This window comes from Nannospalax galili, unplaced genomic scaffold (assembly GCF_000622305.1).
Source record: "Nannospalax galili isolate Female #2095 unplaced genomic scaffold, S.galili_v1.0 scaffold696, whole genome shotgun sequence".
Classification (NCBI taxonomy): domain Eukaryota; kingdom Metazoa; phylum Chordata; class Mammalia; order Rodentia; family Spalacidae; genus Nannospalax; species Nannospalax galili.
The window spans coordinates 302,592-321,209 of NW_008338534.1; the positions used below are offsets into that span (position 1 = coordinate 302,592).

Here is an 18,618-nt window from a genome sequence, read left to right on the forward strand (position 1 = left end):
CCACCACACCCCGCTCTCCACACATTTTGCTTGGAGGGTGGGAGCAGTGATTAGAAATCCTTGGAAGCAGATAGAAATCTATTTCTTCTTTTTTTTTAATCTGAGAGGGTCTCACTATGTAGAGCTGGGATTAGAGAAGCCACCACACCCTGCAAAATACTTCAAATTAAATGAGTTTTAAAGAAAAGAATTAAAAAATTTTTAAAGATTTGTTTTATTTTAAATTATATGCATTTACCTGTGTGTGGGTATGTGTATTTGAGTGTGGGTGCCCTTGGAGGCCAAAAGAGGGTACCGAGTCCCCATATCTGAGTTATAGGTGGTTGTGAGCTGCCTGATACTGGTGTTGGGAATCCAAATCAGGTCCTCTGCAAGAGCAGCTAACTCTTAACTTCTGAGTTACCTCTCCAGCTCTGAAGACTTTAAAAAAACAAAACAAAACAAAAAAAAACAAAAAAAAACCTTACCCTATACATTAGAAACAAAATAAGGGAAGACATGGGCATTGGGAGGTATGAAGGCATTTTGTGACAGAAGCATTTATGATCTAAACTTGTTGCTCCTTGGGCAAATCACACTTCTACCTCTGAGTGGGAAAGGAGGACAAGGATGTTTCAACTGCAGGCTTCTGAAAGCAGAGTTCTCAGCACTGAGAAAGAGTCTGAAAAGCACCTAGGATTCTGGTGAAGATTACAAAGGTCACAGGATTGATTAAGACAACAAGGAGGCCTTCCTCATTCACTAATTTTCTTTGAAGTTACTCTAAAATGTTTTAAAAATTTACAGGAAACCAATGTTATTTAACTTCATCTACTGAAGAGCTTTTCTGTGACACATAAAACGTAGAAAATGAAGAATTGTAAATCTCAGAAGAGGGAAGAGTTGAGTGGATCCAGCTGATTAGACAGGGCAATATGTTTCATTGGAAATTTGGGGACCAAGTGCCCTCACATTGTGTTACCACAATGACATCATAGATTAGTGAGAGGAGGAGAAAAAACTGGCTTGGAAAGTTCATCTATAACTCATATAGGAAGAAACTGAGTGCAAAGATGTATGCTGGAGACTGGGGATGCAGCCTGGGAGCACAGCCTTGCCTGGCCTGCACAAGACCCCGCTTAACTCCAGTAACGCACGCACGCACGCACCAGACGTTTCTTGATGTCACATGGTAACTGGTACAGCACTAGGATGGGGGGATGTGCCATAGTGGCTACACTGAGGTGTATTTCACGTGTCATGTGACCTTGAGCAATTTATGAACTCATACTTCTAACCCAGGAAAATGCTGATTTTATTATCCTTGCCATTTCATCAAAACCAAACTTCCTCAGTCTACCAAATGGTTTCCTTGTAATTCCCTGAATACAGAGCCTTAGTCCCAAACAAGTCACTGAGTTCAGTTTAATGAATAGTTATCAACAGCCTAATTTAAGCCAGGCTGTATATTAGAAACCAGGGTATACACAGAGAAAAGACAAGGCCCATTCCTTGCCTGTAGACTCACTTCACCATAATATGCTGTTTACTGCTTATCATTCTTGCAAATACACCTTTTGCTTACACTATCCATCCCTGCCAGAATCATTACCCCTGCCTCTGTATGCACTAATTCATTCCTATATTTGGCTTTCACCCTTGAAGACACCCTCTCAAATTGATTTCTTAAACTAATCATGTCATCATTTCCCTTATCTATAGTTTCACTGTTCAGCTTACTGTAGAGTAGAAGGTGGCAGAGTATCTAATTGGCATGTGTGAAGTCTTAGGTTCAGTCACCAACACCAAAAAGAAAAAAGCAATGCCTACCCTATTGCAACTGTGCCATGTCTACATGAATACCAGGTATCTGACACAATCATCTTGCTATAGACAGATTCTCTCTGCTTTCATTTAAAAATTTTTAATGACTAATTTAGTGTGTGCGTGGTGGTCAGAGGACAACTCACTGGAGCCAATTCTCTCTTGCTACCTCATGGGTCCCAGGGACCAAACTCTGGCTGTCAGACTTCGGGGCAGAGGCCTCTATCTACAGAGACATTTTAGTGTCCTACTTTAAAATAAAAAAAAAAAAGCCGGGCATGGTGGTGCATGCCTTTAATCCCAGCACTTGGGAGGCAGAGGCAGGCAGATCTTTGTGAGTTCGAGGCCAGCCTGGTCTACATAGTGAGTTCCAGGACAGCTGGGGCTACAAGGAGACCCTGTCTCAAAAAAAAAAAAAAAAAATTGATGTATATGAATGTTTTGCCTACATATAAGTAAGTGCAACCATGTTGTACAATGCCCTTGGAGGTCAGAAGAGGGCATCTGATCTCCTGTAACTGGAGTTAGGCATGGGTGTTAGCTGCTGTGTGGGTGTTGGGAACTGAACCTGGGTCCTCTGCAAGAGCAGCCAGTGCTAGTAATCACTGAGCATCTCTGCAGCTCCCTGTTTTCATTTTTATAATCTATATTATACATAAGTCTATGCTTTGCTGGGTGCACCACAAAAATATAAAGTCTGATAAATTTGAAGCACAAGAAAGAATATTTTGTTGGAAATCCTGTATGTGTATGCAATGTTCTGAGGCAGGGTCTTGCTGCATAGCCTTGGTTGACCTGGTACTCACTAGATTTCCAGTCTGGCTTCAAAACTCTAGTGATAGGATTAGAGGCATGAACTACCATGTCCAGTGAAAATACATTTTCTAATAAAATGAGTGACTTTGTTTCCTGGGCATATATAACTTATCAGTAGATTGAGACAGAGTATATACTATTCTTTTTCAAAATCATCTAAGTAGATGGGAACAGAGTCTTGTCAGAGTATCAATTAATTCTCCTGATCTCTTTTCAGGTCTAGGTTCTTCCCTCTGGCCCATGATATGGAAACACAATTTACAGAAAATCACCTGAAAATCTAATTAGATGTACTTTTAATTTTTCTAAAAGCAGAGAATTAGAAACCATATATTAAAAAAAAAAAAATCTGGGGGCTGGAGAGATGGCTCAGTGGTTAAAAACACTGGTTGTTCTTATAGAAGACCTGGGCTCAAATCCTAGCACCCACATGGTAGCTAACAACTGTCCGTAACTCTAGTCCCAGGGGATCCGATGGCCTCTTCTGTCCTCCGCAGGCATTGCACAACACGGGTGCATTTACCTAAATGCAGGCAATACACACATACACATAAAGTTAAAAAAGAAAAAGAAAAATCTGCCAGGTGTGGTGGCACATGCTTTTAATCCCAGCACTGGGGAGGCAGAGGCAGGTGGATCTCTGTGAGTTCAAGGCCAGCCTGGTCTACCTAGTGAGTTCCAGGACAGCTGGGGTTACAGGGAGACCCCATCTCAAAAAGACCAAAGAGAGGGTAGAAATCAGTGAGGATTAGTTAGGCAGTGCCATTCATTCATTCATTCATTCATTCATTCAGTGGTTTGGGCACCTGCATGCCATGATGAACATGTGGAGGTCAGAGGGTCAGAGGATACTCTGCAGATGTGGGTCCTCTCCTACCATGTAGGCCACATGGCACATGGGTATCAAACTTAGGTTGTTAGGCTTGGCAAGTGCTTTTACTCACTGGGCCATTTCATCAGCTCTTTTTTTTGAGACAGGATCTCAAGTAGTCTGGGCTAGTCTTGAGCTCCTAATCCCCTTGCCTCTACCTCTACCTCCCATGTTAAGATTACAGGTGTTAGTTTGTCATTCTATGCTGAGATTACAGGTGTTGGCTTGTCATACTATAGTTGGCTTGTCATTCAACTTCTCAATTATGAGAAAAAAATAGAAGAGGCTTATTAAGAAAGATAATATAGGGCTGGAGAGATGGTTTAGTGGTTAAGAGCTCTTCCATAGGACCCAAGCTTGAGTCTCAGGTGGCTTGTAACCTCCTGTGACTTCAGCTTAGGGCCAGAAAGGTTGAGCCTGTGTACTGGGTAATGCACTGAAACTTGAGAGCCTCAGACATCACAATCTTATCTGTAAAACAGTGTTAAGAATTTCAGTCACCCAGTCTACCTACTGCAAATAATGGAGGATAATGCAGATCCAACCCCTACTATAAGCTTAGACAAAACAGATTTTATATGAAATTCTTTCCACCATGCATAACATACCAGAACCATATCCAGGGATTGGCCCTTTGGTCTGAAGGTCTGGGAGACCCACATTCAATGTGTTGGGTACCATGTTGTCCAAATGTGGCTTAGGCCCAACAGGATGAGATGGTGAGTGCTTCATGCTAGGTTGTCGCTGCTGCTGCTGTTGCTGTTGCTGCTGCTGCTGCTGCTGTTGGAGAGCACTCACCATTCGGGCCAGCTGAGGATACAGCATCCGGATCAAGGAGGAGCACAAGGGAAATGGACAAATGATAAGCCAGTGTCCCAAATTCCATTAGTTGTTACATCAAAAGGTGCTCCTCACCCAGAGTACCTGGATGAGGTACTCTTCCACCCATATACCTGCTGTTCTTGCTGCTGGCGCACTGCTTGAGAAATCTTTCTCTGGTTTTGTAGCAACTGCTGCTGCTGCTGCTGCTGCAGGAGAAGCTGACATGCCTACAAATCAAGCAGGAGGGCACCAAAGCTTTCTAAAATGGACTTCCTGAGGACACAGGGACTTTGTGCACTGTAGTACAGGTCACTGAGTCAAAACCATCCATGACCAAGTTCCTAGTCTCCTGGTTTAAGTTTACCACCAGTTGAGCTGATCAACTTTTAATCATAATCTATCATCTACATAAAAGTTTGAACTAATAACCCTCAAATATAAAATGGCAAAGAGAAGCAAAGTAAAACTAAAGGAAAAGGAAAGCAAGTAATTGTTTTAGCTACAAGAGGAAAACATGCTACTTACCAACTGAAATTGAGGAATCTGTGGAAGCTGGCTCAGCATGGCGATTTGTTGAGGAGATAACTGGGGCCCCACATTGAAAAGACCTGGATTCAGGCCACTGTTGGGAAACTGCTTGAGCATTGAGGCAGAAACCTAGCGGGAAAACAAAGGTGTGGGAAGGAAATCCTTAGAATTCATCAAAATAAAACTTTCCTCCTCACCCTTGTGAAAAGACTCTTGATGGTTCTAAAGCAAGCGCTGTCATTTTCTTCTTGAGAAATATTTGTGAGAACTATACTGAAGTGTTAACAATGTATTATCTCTGAGCTCTAGGAGTCTAAGTGCTTTTTAATTTTCTTCTAAGGCTTCCTGCAATAAAAATTTCCTGCAATAAAAATGATGAAAATTTAAATCAGGAAAACATCTTCCCCCCCGCCCCAAAATGAGATTGACAATATGGCTTCTGTCTAATTGAGAAATTATTGAAAACATGCCATACAACAAAATATGCTAAATTACACAGAGCTAATAAATACATGCTTACCAGAAAGCACTTCTGTTCTAAAAATAAAGAATATATTAACTTATAAAGAAGAGACACTGGAGTTTCATCTCATGACTTATGACCCCGAGTACCAAGTCCCAGTGAGCCCAAGGAAAAAGCCTGGAACTGACCAGCCATGTTGCTGCTTCTCAGACCATGCTGCTGACAGCTCTGGTGACAGAAAAAGGATTCCCTCTGGACTGTTGGCTGTTTTCAGTGAGCTCACATCCATTTCCCTGTACTTTTTTTTTTTTTTGGTCTTTTTGAGACAGGGTCTCCCTGTAGCCCCAGCTGTCCTGGAACTCACTATGTAGACCAGGCTGGCCTTGAACTGAGATCCGCCTCTCTCTGCCTCCCGAGTCCTGGGATGCCCGGCTTTCCCTGTACTTTTATGCACAGAACCTACTTGTTGGTCAGCTGGGCCACAGAGAACACTCCTAACATCCCTCCTATATGGTACATGGACAGAGGGGTCAGTCAAGAGCTTACTGTAGGATGGAGAAATGGCTCAGTAGTTAAAAGTGTGTACTGTTCTCATAGCGAGTTCCAGGCCAGCTGGAGCTAGAGGGAGACCCTTTCTCAAAAAGACCAAAAAAAAAAAAAAAAAAAAAAAAAAAGAGAGAGAGAGAGAGAGAGAAACACTATCTACCATCTCACCTTCAGGCTAACAAACCAACTTCTTTCTCTGTTTCTCAGTGTGGAACCCAGAACAGAAAGCCATTTTCTAGGTTAACTCTAACACCAAGCTAGACTTGGCCAGGCATGGTGGCACAAGCTTTAATCTCAGCATTAGGGAGGCAGAAGCAGGTGGGTTTCAGTGAGTTTCAGGTCAGCCTGGTCTACATACTGAGGGCTATATAATGAGAGGTGTTTTCTCACTCTCTCTTTCTCTTAAACACACACACACACACACACACAGAGAGAGAGAGAGAGAGAGAGAGAGAGAGAGAGAGAGAGAGAGAGAGAGCGCTAGACTTTCTCTAACAATGCCCAAGATCTCAGTTTCTCTGGTAATCACATTCTAATTCCCTATTCCAAGAGTAATCTAAGTATCAATTAAAACCAACAATACTTCTGTTTGGCTTCCTCATGTCATATTTATTTTTTCAGTGAGAGGGAACAAATCCAGGGCCTCACAAATGATAGGAAACACTATTACTGAACTATAACCCTAGCTCCTCCCCTCAATGTGATATTTAACTCATGCATATGGGGCTCTAGATTTCATTAATTACATTTATCTTTATGTAGATGACACAAAGTAATGAACCCTTGTTATATTTTAACTTAAGAGTCAGCTACCAAGTTCTTTTCTAATCCTTTTATTCTACTTATTCTCACTCTGTGAAGATCATCTAGTAGAATGCTACTAAAAAAACTTGTTTTTCAAATTTGAAACTCATCAGCCTGAGAATAGCCCATTATTTACTAACCCACATTTAGCTTATATATTTTTCCATCTTGCTCCAAACAAAGAGATAGCATGTCAAACAGCCTGATAAAGTGGAGGAACTGCAGCAATGTCATTCTTCTAGTCCAGTATCTACCTGCCAATGTTTAAAACCTGGTAGCAAACTATGATGCCAAACAATGTTAACAGAGCTCACAATCTTCTTGAAAATCTAATTTAGACTCTTGCCTAGAACTGGCCCCAAGCTCATTAAGCCACTTTCCTTGCTTCTCCTTTTGGAAATTACTGAACTTTATCTTCCTTGCTTCATTATAGGGGAGAGAGAGGTTCTTTCAAACTAAGGTTCCGTAAGCCTGTAGAGAGGGCTGCCCCTTTTGGCTTCCAGGAGTAAAGTGTGAACCTCAGAAGCTTCAGTATCCACTTCAGCGATAGTAAAGGGGTATTTTCAACCAGATATGATTTCCTTTTTTGCCTTAAAACTTCAGATTTCATCAGGAAAGAAGGGATGTTATTACTAAACTCCCCTTAAAGGCACCCAACATTCCTCAGACATTGCAGACAGGGCTCCGCAATTCTGTTCATAAATTCCATGTTGTGAAATTTAATTGTCCTAAGCCCTTTAGTTTAGTATTTTGGTTGACCTCCTAGCCCCCTCACCAACCACCATGTTAAGGATCAAACAACAGGACCTTGCAGATGTTAGGCAAACTCTGAGCTATACCTTTAGCCCCGTATATACTTAAGACAAAAGCAATAAAAACACTACTCCTACTTTGTAATGAGTGGTTACTAAACAATTAGTTTGGAAAAATTCTTTCCCAGTCACCAAACTCTAAAGGTTCTTCTAATATCTGCTTACTTTTTTACTTTTTTTTTTTTTTTCCATCTTTTTGAGATAGGGTCTCCCTGTAACCACAGCTGGCCTGGAACTCACTATGTAGACCAAGCTGGCATAGAAGTCACAAAGACCCACCTGCCTCTGTCTCCCAAGTGCTGGGATTAAAGGTGTGCACCACCACACCCAGCTTTATTTGTGTAAACTTCAGCTTTATTTGGAGTTCTAACCTCAGAACACCCCTCCCTAAGCCCCTCTTCCATTCTATATAAATGCATTGCTTTACTTTTACTTTCCATCTTCTAAAAATGACCTCTTTCCAAACTGGGTTTCTCAAAAAGCTTTTCCATTGACTATTCTAGTCTTACCTTTCTTTAGTGCCCTGGTCAAAATCAAATGCTCAGGTTCCCATTAATTTGAGTCTGCATTTCTGCTACATCCTCGGGAATTTATGCTGATCTTTTCTTTGACTCTTTCTAGTCTCTTGTATTTGGCCATCAACTCATTTTATTCCACAATCTCAGACATGTCCACTTACCCAAACAATTCTATCACTCTGGAAAGCATTCTCATCAAGAATACCATTAGCTCAGTTCTCCCAGTAAGGTTGGCTGTTTCCTATAAGAGACACTGAGGGTGCTGAGTATTACCAGTCAGCTTAAAAACTTGCTTGACCTCCCACTGTAACTACTGAATTCAACTACTAAATTCAGAGCACAGCATGAACATACCATGAGTAGGTATTTGGCTCCCTCTCAATTTTATGACAAGCATGTGGAACACCTGCTACAATTTTCCTATATACTTACTTTATGATTTCATTTACACGAGGTCAAAATAGGCAAAATGTAACAATACAATGTTTAAAGATAGATATAGAGAAACTAAAGAAAAGCACATGCATGCCAACACAAGGCATTTTTATATTTACATTGGCCAGGCCACTGTACATCCTCTACAAATTGACAGTTTCAGACTTAAAAGAGTTACACTTAGGTCTTCCTATCTACCCTTGCTCAACTTTCAAGTTCTGCAAGTTGCAAATACTGTGTCTTCCTCCAAAGACCTGCTCCTGGCAAATGGTTGTATATGTGTATTGCTTGAGTTAGGTAAGTTCACCCATGTCGTGAATGCCCGTGGAGGACAGAAGAGGTTGTCGGATACCTGGAACTGGAATTATGGACAGTTGTTAGCTGTCATGTGGGTGCTGGGATTCAAACCCTGGTCTTCTGCAAGAACAACCAGTGTTCTTAACCGCTAAGCCATCTCTCCAATCCAAGAGTACTGGTACTTCTTATAGAAGACCCAGGTTTGAATCCCAGCACCAACATGGTGGCTAACAACCATCTGCAACTCCAGTTCCAGGGGATCTGACGCCCTCTTCCGTCCTCTGTGGGCACTGTATGACATGGGTGCACTCATACACATGCGGGCATAACACTCATACAAAAAAAAAATGTTCATGTACTTTGACCCAAGTAAGTTTTCAGAAATAATGTGGGCCCATGCCTGTGATCCCAGCACTGGGGACATGGAGGCAGGAGGAGCATGAATTCAAGGCCAGGCTGTGCTACATAGTCAGGTCTTGGGTCCATTAATGAAAAAAACATAGAAACTAATGTGAGCAAAGACTTTTTGCTTGTTTGTTTTGAGAAGGATCTCCCTGTGGCCTCTGCCTCTGCCTTTTTTTGTGGGCAAAGATTTTTGTTTAAGGATTTCTCTTCATCATTACTTATAATAGTAAAAATATAGAAACAATTTAATATCTAATAAAGGGGGAAGACACTGTTAAGCAAATGTACCTAATGAAACAGTAAGAATGATAAACATGAGCTAGGGTTTAGCTCAGTCATACTGTATTTATCCAGCATGTTAGAGGCCCTGAGTTTTCCCAGAATGGAGAGGAGGAGAGAGGGACAGAAGGGGGGTGGGGGGAATCAACATGAAGACTAAGGGTACTGGGAAAACACTAGAGACAATGTTAATCACAAGGACAGGCTCCAGTGACCCACAATGAGGGCAGTATGGGAACAGCCTACTGCATGTGTGCAGAGTCAACAGGAAGCAACACAATCCCTGTCAGCATGTGTGGGCTAAAACTTTCTAGAACAATGTGGGTTTTTTTTTTTCTTTTCTTTTTATTCTTTCCTTCTACTATCCGAGCTTTTAGTGGGGTTCTCAGTTTTTTTTTTTTTAAACTATTATTATTTTTTAAAGAGTGACTTGTTTTTCAAAGTACAGAAATACCAAAGTACAGAATTAGTTAACATTCTGTTCCCAGTAAAGCATTAAACCAATGTTAAATGTTTTCCTAAAGAAACAAGTTTCTCTTGTTGCTGTTTTTTGTTTGTTTTTTTTGAGAAAGGGTCTCACTGTAGTGTCATGTGACCTAGAACTTGCTATGTGGTAGGCCAGGCTGGTCACGATCTCACAAAGATCCACCTCTCTCTGCCTCCCAAGTGATGGGAATTAAAGGCATGCGCCACCATGCCTAGCAAGTTTTTTTTTTTGTTGTTGTTGTTTTTTAATGTTTTTGAGACAAGGGTCTCCTTGTAGCCCTAGCTGGCCTGGAACTCGCTATGTAGACCAGGTTAGCCTCAAGATCTGCCTGCCTCTGGCTCCTGAGTGCGCCACCATGCCTGGCCTGCCTAGCAAGTCTGAAATTTTATGTGAGCATTAGTACTTTCTATTCCCAAGTACTTTGGTCACAGAGGAGAGGTCTGCAGTACCAGGTTTTAAAGCTGTCGTCTGCTGTTCTAACAATTCCATCTTGAAAATATTCTTTTATCAAGTCCTAGTTGGCCTTAAACTCACTATGCAGCTAAGGCTTAAAACTCTTGATCTTCTTGCTTCTATCTCCAAAGTGCTGGGATGTATGCTACCAGGACTGGCTCACTTTTGGAAATACTCTGGTATGTATTATCCCATGATTTGACTTGTTTACTGAGTTCAAAATACATGTAAAACAGGGATTTTTGCCATAAGCAGCACACAAAGGGCAACTCAACTATGAGTGGGGAATTGACACCAAAATACTTGCAGTGTACAGCTGGAAATTTCAGGCTGTAGCTGTGAACAAAGCAGTCCTGTCCCTGCCACTATGAAGCTGATATTCCTGTGGCAGAGTTGGGGAAAGATAAGGAACAGAGGAAAACTCTGGAGTAAAGGAGCAAGGTGTGGAGAGGTACTGTATGGCACAGAGGTTGGCCTGTGAAAACTTCTCCGAGAAGGTGGTATTAAGTAGAGATCCAAGAAGTAAAGATGGAGCTGACTGTCAATCTGAGATAAGTGTGTCCTAGGAGTACGACTGGTGTTTTGGAGCCAGCTGAGTGGAGAGGCCTATATAGAGAGCAGTAGGTACAGATAGACGGAGGTCACCAAAACCCTTATAGATGGTGGTGAGAGAGCAAGAGAGCAAGCCAGGAGAGGACTTGCAGCAAGGAATGGCATGATGTACAGATACTAACTAGGTGTAGCTCTTAAATTTAATTAAAATGAAGTAACAGAAGTAACAGTCGCACTTTAAGTGACTACCTGGCTAACAGCTTTCAGAGTGAACAGTGTGGCTACAGAGGACCAATGTGACTCAGATGTAGACATCAAGAACTGAATGAGGCCAGGATGCGGAGGGGAAGACACGGACAGGAGGGCCCTACAGTCACTATCTATAGTGATGACCTGGCCAGGGACTGCATTAGTGGAGGTGATAAATGGTCAGAGCCTGGATCTGGATCAAGATTTATTTGTATATATACATATGTGTGTGTGTGTGTGAGAGAGAGAGAGAGAGAGAGAGAGAGAGACTGAGATTGTGCTCATGTAAAGGCCTCAAGGTGGGGGCGGGGGGAGACTGAGAGACTGTGCTCATGTACAGGCCTCAAGAGGGCATTAGACCCCTTGGAGCTGGAGTTGCAGGCTGGAGTCTGCAGGATATCCAGCTTGCCATGTGGGTGCTAGCATCTGAGCTCTGGTCTTCATGGGTATGCAACAAGTGCTCCTAACTGTTGAGCCATCTCTCCAGTCCTGGATCAAGTGTATTTTTTTTTTTTTAATATTTATTTTTATTTTATGTGTATGAGTGTATTGCCTGCATGTATGTAAGTGCACCTGTGTCATGCAATGCCTTTGGAGGTCAGAAGGCGTCAGATTCCCTTGGAACTGCAGTTACAGTTACAGATGGTTGTTTGCTACTATGTAGGTGCTGGGAACTGAACCCAGTTCCTCTGTAAGAGCAGTTAGTGCTCTTAACCGCTAAGCCATCTCTCCAGCCCTGTGTATGTAGTTTTTTAAAATTTATTTTAACTTTATGTACATAAGTGCTTTGCCTAGATGTATGTAAGATGTATGTACCGTATGTGTGCAGTGCCCACAGAGGACGTTGAATCCTCTGGAACTGGAGTTATGGGTGGTTGTTAGCAGCCTTGTGGGCTCTTTGAACCAAACTCAGGTCCTCTGAAAGAGCAACCAGTGCTATTAACCACTGAGCCATAACTCCAGTTCTCAGGATCAAGTTTTGAAGGGAAAATTTATTGGTCAACTGAATGTGGACTATCAGGGGTGAGTGTTTCAGGATTAGCTCCTGGGTCTTTGGTATGAACAACTATAGAATGAGAGGCCATCTAGCTAAAGAGAGGGGTTTTTTTTTCCTGGACATATCTAGCTGTTTGTGGAGCTAAAAAAATGTGAACTACAGACAAAATTTTGGAACTTAAGTATTTAAAATCATTTTTTTAACACCTAAAATATGTTTTAATGTAACACTGAATATTAAAACATTATGCAATACAATGTATATGGACTGAAAAGAAGTGAATACAAGTGCATATTCTCCAATTTTCTAACAGTTTAAGAATATATCACAGCATTAATAATGTGGCTGTTGTCTACTGAGAAGCCTTAGCGGTGAGAAGGCGATGAGGTCACCACCGAAGGAGAAATTTCTGGCATGAACTTGATGTCTGCTTTCCACCTGAGGGCAGGGATTAGGGTGGCTCTGTCCTGGTGAATCAAGAAGGTAGCATTCAGTAGTGAGACTTAGTGAGATCACCTAGTTGTGGCTGTATATCTTGAGAAGTTTGAGAACTGAGCACATTCTGATGATAAATGTTGGGAAAGAGGAGGTGGTAAAAGACAGGCAGACAGAGAACCAATAAGGCTCTTGAAAGTCAAATGATGTAATGTTTTAGAAGGAGGAACGGATTAGCCACAGAAAGTACTTCTGGCACATTAAGAGACCGGAAATAGGACCATGGTATCCAGTGACACAAAGATGAAAGGTGACCTTCCCACAAGGGTCTGAACTCCACTGTCACTGCTTTACTTCTGCTCCTGTGCCAGCCTTGCCCTGTTCTGGTAATTCTACGGCCCAAACATGTCCTTATCTTACTCCCAGTGTTATCTTTCATGTCATACACCTTCCCATATTATTACTTGGCAGAAAAACCTTGCTAAACACTTCATTATTGATAGCAGTAGTCAAAATTTAGGGTGTACCAAAAAAAACCTCCCAGTGGTGAGCACGCCCTGAATCCCAAGAATTCTGTCTCAATAGAGTCGCAGAAACCTTTGAGTAGCAGTCTAAATCATGGTTTGAAACAGGCTGACAAGGGCTGGCTTACAGGATAAGACCCAAATTCCTAAGCAAAGGAAACAGTTTTGCCACATTTTGTCCCTAACTCCCTGTACAGTTTCTTCCTATTCCACTCTAGAATGCATGTATTTCTATTCAGATGCTTTCAACCAGCTCACACTAATCGTTCAAACAAACTGACTTTCTTTAACATGCCATGTTCTACCTATTATTGCCCTGGCACATGGAACTCCTGGGGCTTGGAAGGCTTTTTATTTTTTCCTCCAAAAAATTTTTTTTTGGCTCTTCTTTAATATTTTACTTTTAATTATTTTTATTTTATGTGCATGAGTGTATTGCCTGCATGTAAGTGAGTGCCCCTGTGTCATACAATGCCATGAAGGTCAGAAAAGGGTTTCAGATTCCCCTGGAAGTGGAGTTAAGGATGGTTCGTAGCCAACATGTGGATGCTGGGAATTGAACCTGAGTCCTCTGCAAGAGCAGTCAGTGCTCTTAACCACTGAGCCATCTCTCCAGCCCCTGGAAGGCCTCTTTAATATGGCTGTGCCCAGGAACTTGAACTCATTCTTCAAGATCCAGTTCAAATGTCACTGTGACATTTAGTTGGATTACCCAGTCCCCAAACTCTGCTGAACAGCTATATGACATTTATCATACTATTTGCTGCTTATGAAGAGTCTATGTCAGACTGGCACAAATCTCTCACCTCTATCTTTACCACACCAATCAAATTACACATCTATGAAAATTTGATCTAGAGGGCTCCATGTATCTAAAGGGCTCCGTCCTAGACAAAGCTACTCCGGAGGCAATGTCTCTTCATCAGTTCTAGGACTGTCTAGAGCAACAAGTCAATATTTTAGTATATGGCTCCTCAGAGTTATTCAGAAAAACCCAGACACTGGAGATTCTGTTTATCTGCAGGTGAATCCACCAGGGTAATCAGCTTCTGAATGCTGTCAAACTTATTATTTTTTTTTTATTTTTGGTCTTTTTGAGACAGGGTCTCCCTGTAGCCCCAGTTGGCCTGGAACTCACTATGTAGACCAGGCTGGCCTTGAACTCACCGAGATCCGCTTGCCTCTGCCTCCTAAGTGCTAGGATTAAAGGCGTGTGCACCAAGCTTGGCCAAACTTATTTTTTTTAAAGATTTTAAAAATTATTTTTATTTTGTTTATGAGTGTCATGTATGTAAGTGCACCACCTATGTATGTGCCCGGTGTCCAGAGGTCAGAAGAAGGCATCAGATCCCCTGGAACTGGAGTAACAGATGGGTGTTAGCTACCATGTGGGTGCTGGGAATTGAACCTGGGTTGTGGGCAAGAACAGTACTTCTCCAGCATCATATAAACTGGTTTTAATTAAGAGCAATAAAAAAAAAAATCAACATAGTGTTAAAAATTAGGATATCTAAAAGGAATGCCATTGTAATACTTCCACGCAAGCATCTACTCTGTATGCATGACACTACCTGATTTTGAACTATAGAAGTATAACATTTCTTACCTGGGGGGAGATAAACTGGGGAGGCACTTGTGCCCGGAGACCAGGAGAAGAACTCAGCGGCTGCACTGGAGTGTGCAGGCCTCTCGATTGTGCTGTGCTGTTTCCAAACAAACCGTGATTGCTGCCCTGCAGATGTAACAGTACCAGTAAGGCTTTTTTTGTTGTTAATGCAACAAAACACAAGGAGCAGCAGTTCTGGTTTCTATCCCTAAGAAGAATCAAGACCTACATTCCATGGAATGAGAGCATTCATTTTGCTTTCTCTTTTTGGTCTTTTTGAGGCAGGGTCTCACTGTAGGCCCAGCTGTCCTAGATTCACTATGGAGAACAGGCTGGCTTTGAACTCACAGAGATCCACCTGCCTCTGCCTCCCGAGTGCTGGGATTAAAGGCTCTCTCTGTCTCTTTTAAGACAAGGTCTCACTCTGTAGCCAGTCTGGCCTCAAACCTATGGTTAACCTCCAAAGTTTTGAGGTAACAGGTGTGTGCTACCACATCTGGCTTAAGAACTCTTTTTTAAAAGGCGGGGTTTATCAAATTTAATTCTCAAATTTTACAATCTGAGACCCATCTTAATCAATCGCATATATCCATGAGGACCTTACTTCAGCTCTGAACACCCTTCCCTGTCCTGGATCTGTTTGGCTTTTTCTTTACTATATGAGAAAATACTAATCAATCTCACATTGAGATAAGAAAAGGAACTGTTACAAATAATTCCAGGGATATGAAAACAAACATTACTCACCTGTAATTTCCCATTCAAAAGTAAAAATATAAGCCTAGTTAAAGATAAGCTAAACTCCATGATTCTTGAAGAACCACCTCACCGAGCCCTCATCTCTGCTCTTCCAATGACACCAAAAGAAAGCTAGGCTCCACTGTGGCCTGCCTTTCTCATTGTTTCTACCCAAGTTCTTCAGCAAAGAAACTTTCATTACCTGACACCACTGTTTCCTCTGTCTGAGTCCATCCCTGCTCCCCCTTACAATTTCTCCCTATATAGCTAGGGTTGGCCTTGAACTCTTGATCTTCCTGGGTACTGAGGTTGGAGGCATGGTGTCATGCATCACATCTGTCTCCTGGTTCTTTTCACTTGGCCTCTTCAAGGCCTGGATCAAAGATCATCCGATCAAGGACATCTTCCCCAATGCCTTCTTCTACATGTAATGTAACTTAATTCCCTTCTGTGTTATCAAAACACAGACTCTTTGATGACATCCATTTAAACTGTGTAATAGTTATTTTCTGTCTTTTTTTTTTTTTTTGGTTTTTTTGAGACAGGGTCTCCCTGTAGCCTCAGCTGGCCTGGAACTCACTATGTAGACCAGGCTGGTCTCAAACTCAGAGATCCACCCGTCTCTGCCTCCCAAGTGCTGGGATTAAAAGCGTGCACCACCATGCCCGGCTCCTTAATTTCTTTTTTATTACATTTGTTTATTTTTGTGTACATGTATGTGTCTGGGATTAAAGGCGTGTGCCACCATGCCGGGCTATTTTCTGTCTTTTTAAGGATTAAGCACTAGCTAAATTCCTTCTTTCCATTCCTAGAACTCAATAAAGCCCTGGACTATAGGATGAACACATTATTTGCAAATATCCATGACCCATCAACCATACATTTAAAAACGTGATACTGTGATGACTTTAATGATTAAAAAAATAGACAAGGAACTGCTAAAGGCAAATTAATGAACTTAAAAGCACTAAAAAAAATAACTACAAAAATAAAGTAGAAATGGCAATTAAAATCTGTGTGTATCATAAAAGAAATTAAAGATCTACCATGAATTTTCTTAGCCCGAGGGCTGTTTAAACTCACACCCAGCTTACAGACATTTTGCATTTCAACCTTTCCTTCACTTTCCTATTCTCAGTAGATAGGACTCCTCCTTTCTGCCAAAGTTGAAGGATCTTTAAAGCCACCCTTGGCATTTTGATGTTTCTGAAGTGGGTAACAGTACAAGCAAGTCATTAGTTGCCTGTAAAAATGCCTTCCTTCTATCTTAACATGGCACCTGAGCATCACCAGCTGCTTATTTTCTTGGCATAAATTTGTTGTTTTTCAGTGGGGACAGTCATACATATGTGGCCTTTAAAATTTTTTTGGAATTAAGGAAATGGTAATTCAAAGATACACTAATGGTGGGTTATCTGCCTGTTGTTCAAACTTTATTCTTGTTTGTGAAGCTTCTAAGATGATCTGAGTCTTCATAATTATTGGTGATATATGCCTCAACTCCAAGGTTTAATTTAGAAAGTATATAAATTTAAAATACCAGCAGCAAGGTGACTGAAAGTTTCTGTGGTTTGGAAAATAAACCGATTTTAAAATTAGTATTATATTTTGAAACAGCATCTCATATTGTTGCCTAAGTTGGCTTCAAACTCCCACCGTCTAGTCCTCTTGTCTCACTCAGCCTCTTTAAGTGTTGGGATTAAACATGTGTGCTACTATGCCTGGCTTAAATTATATCTTTTAATTATGAAGTAAATTTAATGAGCTCTGTATGACATTAGCTTGAAAAAAATTATACCCATATTTGGGCAGGGTATGTGTGCTAATCTGATAACAATGAACTTTGAAGCAATCTACAGATCACAAAAATAAAGAGGAATCACCTTTTCTCATAGTCCAGGGACAAGCTGGTTTGGTTGCTCTATTAAACTTGAGTTTACCTACTAATAGCATTAGGTAATTATGCATTCCTGGAATCCACTAAGCTGGGTGCGTGAGTTTAAACAATTCTTGGAATATGAAATTCATATATTACAGTTATCACTGATCAAGAGTGATATGACTATTTTATATTTTCTATACATCAGAGTTTAAATTAAGGATCATTGCTGGGCGTGGTGGCACATGCTTTCAATCCCAGCACTTGGGAGGCAGAGGCATGGGGATCTCTGAGTTCAAGGCCAACCTGTTCTACACAGTGAGTTCCAGGCCGGCTGGGGCTACAGGGAGACCCTGTCTCAAAATGACCAAAAGAAAAAAGTAAATGAATAAAATAAAGGTCCTCAAAATTTAATATAAATGTTCTTCCCTGTTCATGTACGCAGTACATATCCATGCCATTTAGGAAACATTACAAAAACATTGAAATATAAGGAAAGAAAACAGAAAAACTGCCTGTGATTCCCAATCCAGACATAACTATCTTGAATACATAAATACAACATACTCTACTTTAAATGTGCACATGAGAGGCTTATGTACAAGTTGACTATGGTGTAAGAGGTCCTGCTTTACCGCAGCTTTTAATGTACATGTGAACATCATCACATGAAACAGAATAGATTAAACTGATATCACACACTGTATATTTATTATCAATGTTCTTGGGGTTACCCTGAAGAGGGGACATAGTGGCAAATGAGTCACAGAACTATGGCTAGGGAAATACCACTTGCTAGAGTGGTTATCCTGGTTATCTCCATGAAAACTACAACATACTGTGGAGCCCAATTGTGTCCTGTGTGAATGAGGACCCATCATTATCTGACCAGCTTTGCCTGTTCTGATGCCATTGCATGGCTCTGGTTTGGAGGGCTGCCAGGCCTAACCCTGGCAATGGGTTGTCCCAGGTCTAATAAAACTGGCACGCCTGTTCAATTTCCACAGTAGGTATTGTAAAGAGCAATAGTCACTCTCATCAAAGCTCTGCTATCTATTAAACTTATCCTTCCCTAAGTAATTACTAAGGTTTAAATTCTAAAGGTGCTAAATTTTAAGAGGCTCTCACACCTTTTTTTGAGACAGGTTTTCCCTGTATCCCCAGCTGGCCTGGAACTTACTACGTAGACCAGGATGCCCTTGATCTCCCAAGGATCCACCTGCTGCTGCCTCCAGAGTACTAGGATTAAAGGTGTGTACCACTACACCACGCTCAACCTACAAATATTTAATCTTACTC

General features: G+C 41.4%; 1 protein-coding gene across 2 annotated transcripts in view; it reads right to left on the reverse strand.

The window, feature by feature from the left end:
• Tnrc6b (trinucleotide repeat containing adaptor 6B) overlaps window positions 1-18,618 on the reverse strand; it is a 74,802-nt gene that overhangs the window by 18,625 nt on the left and 37,559 nt on the right. For both annotated transcript variants that reach the window (XM_008833170.2, XM_008833171.2), the window contains 4 exons: window positions 14,703-14,828; window positions 4,838-4,969; window positions 4,444-4,539; window positions 4,099-4,300 (listed from right to left, as the gene is read on the reverse strand). In XM_008833170.2, coding sequence (XP_008831392.1) covers window positions 4,099-4,300; window positions 4,444-4,539; window positions 4,838-4,969; window positions 14,703-14,828 — 556 coding nt within the window. The remainder of the gene's footprint in view (window positions 1-4,098; window positions 4,301-4,443; window positions 4,540-4,837; window positions 4,970-14,702; window positions 14,829-18,618) is intronic.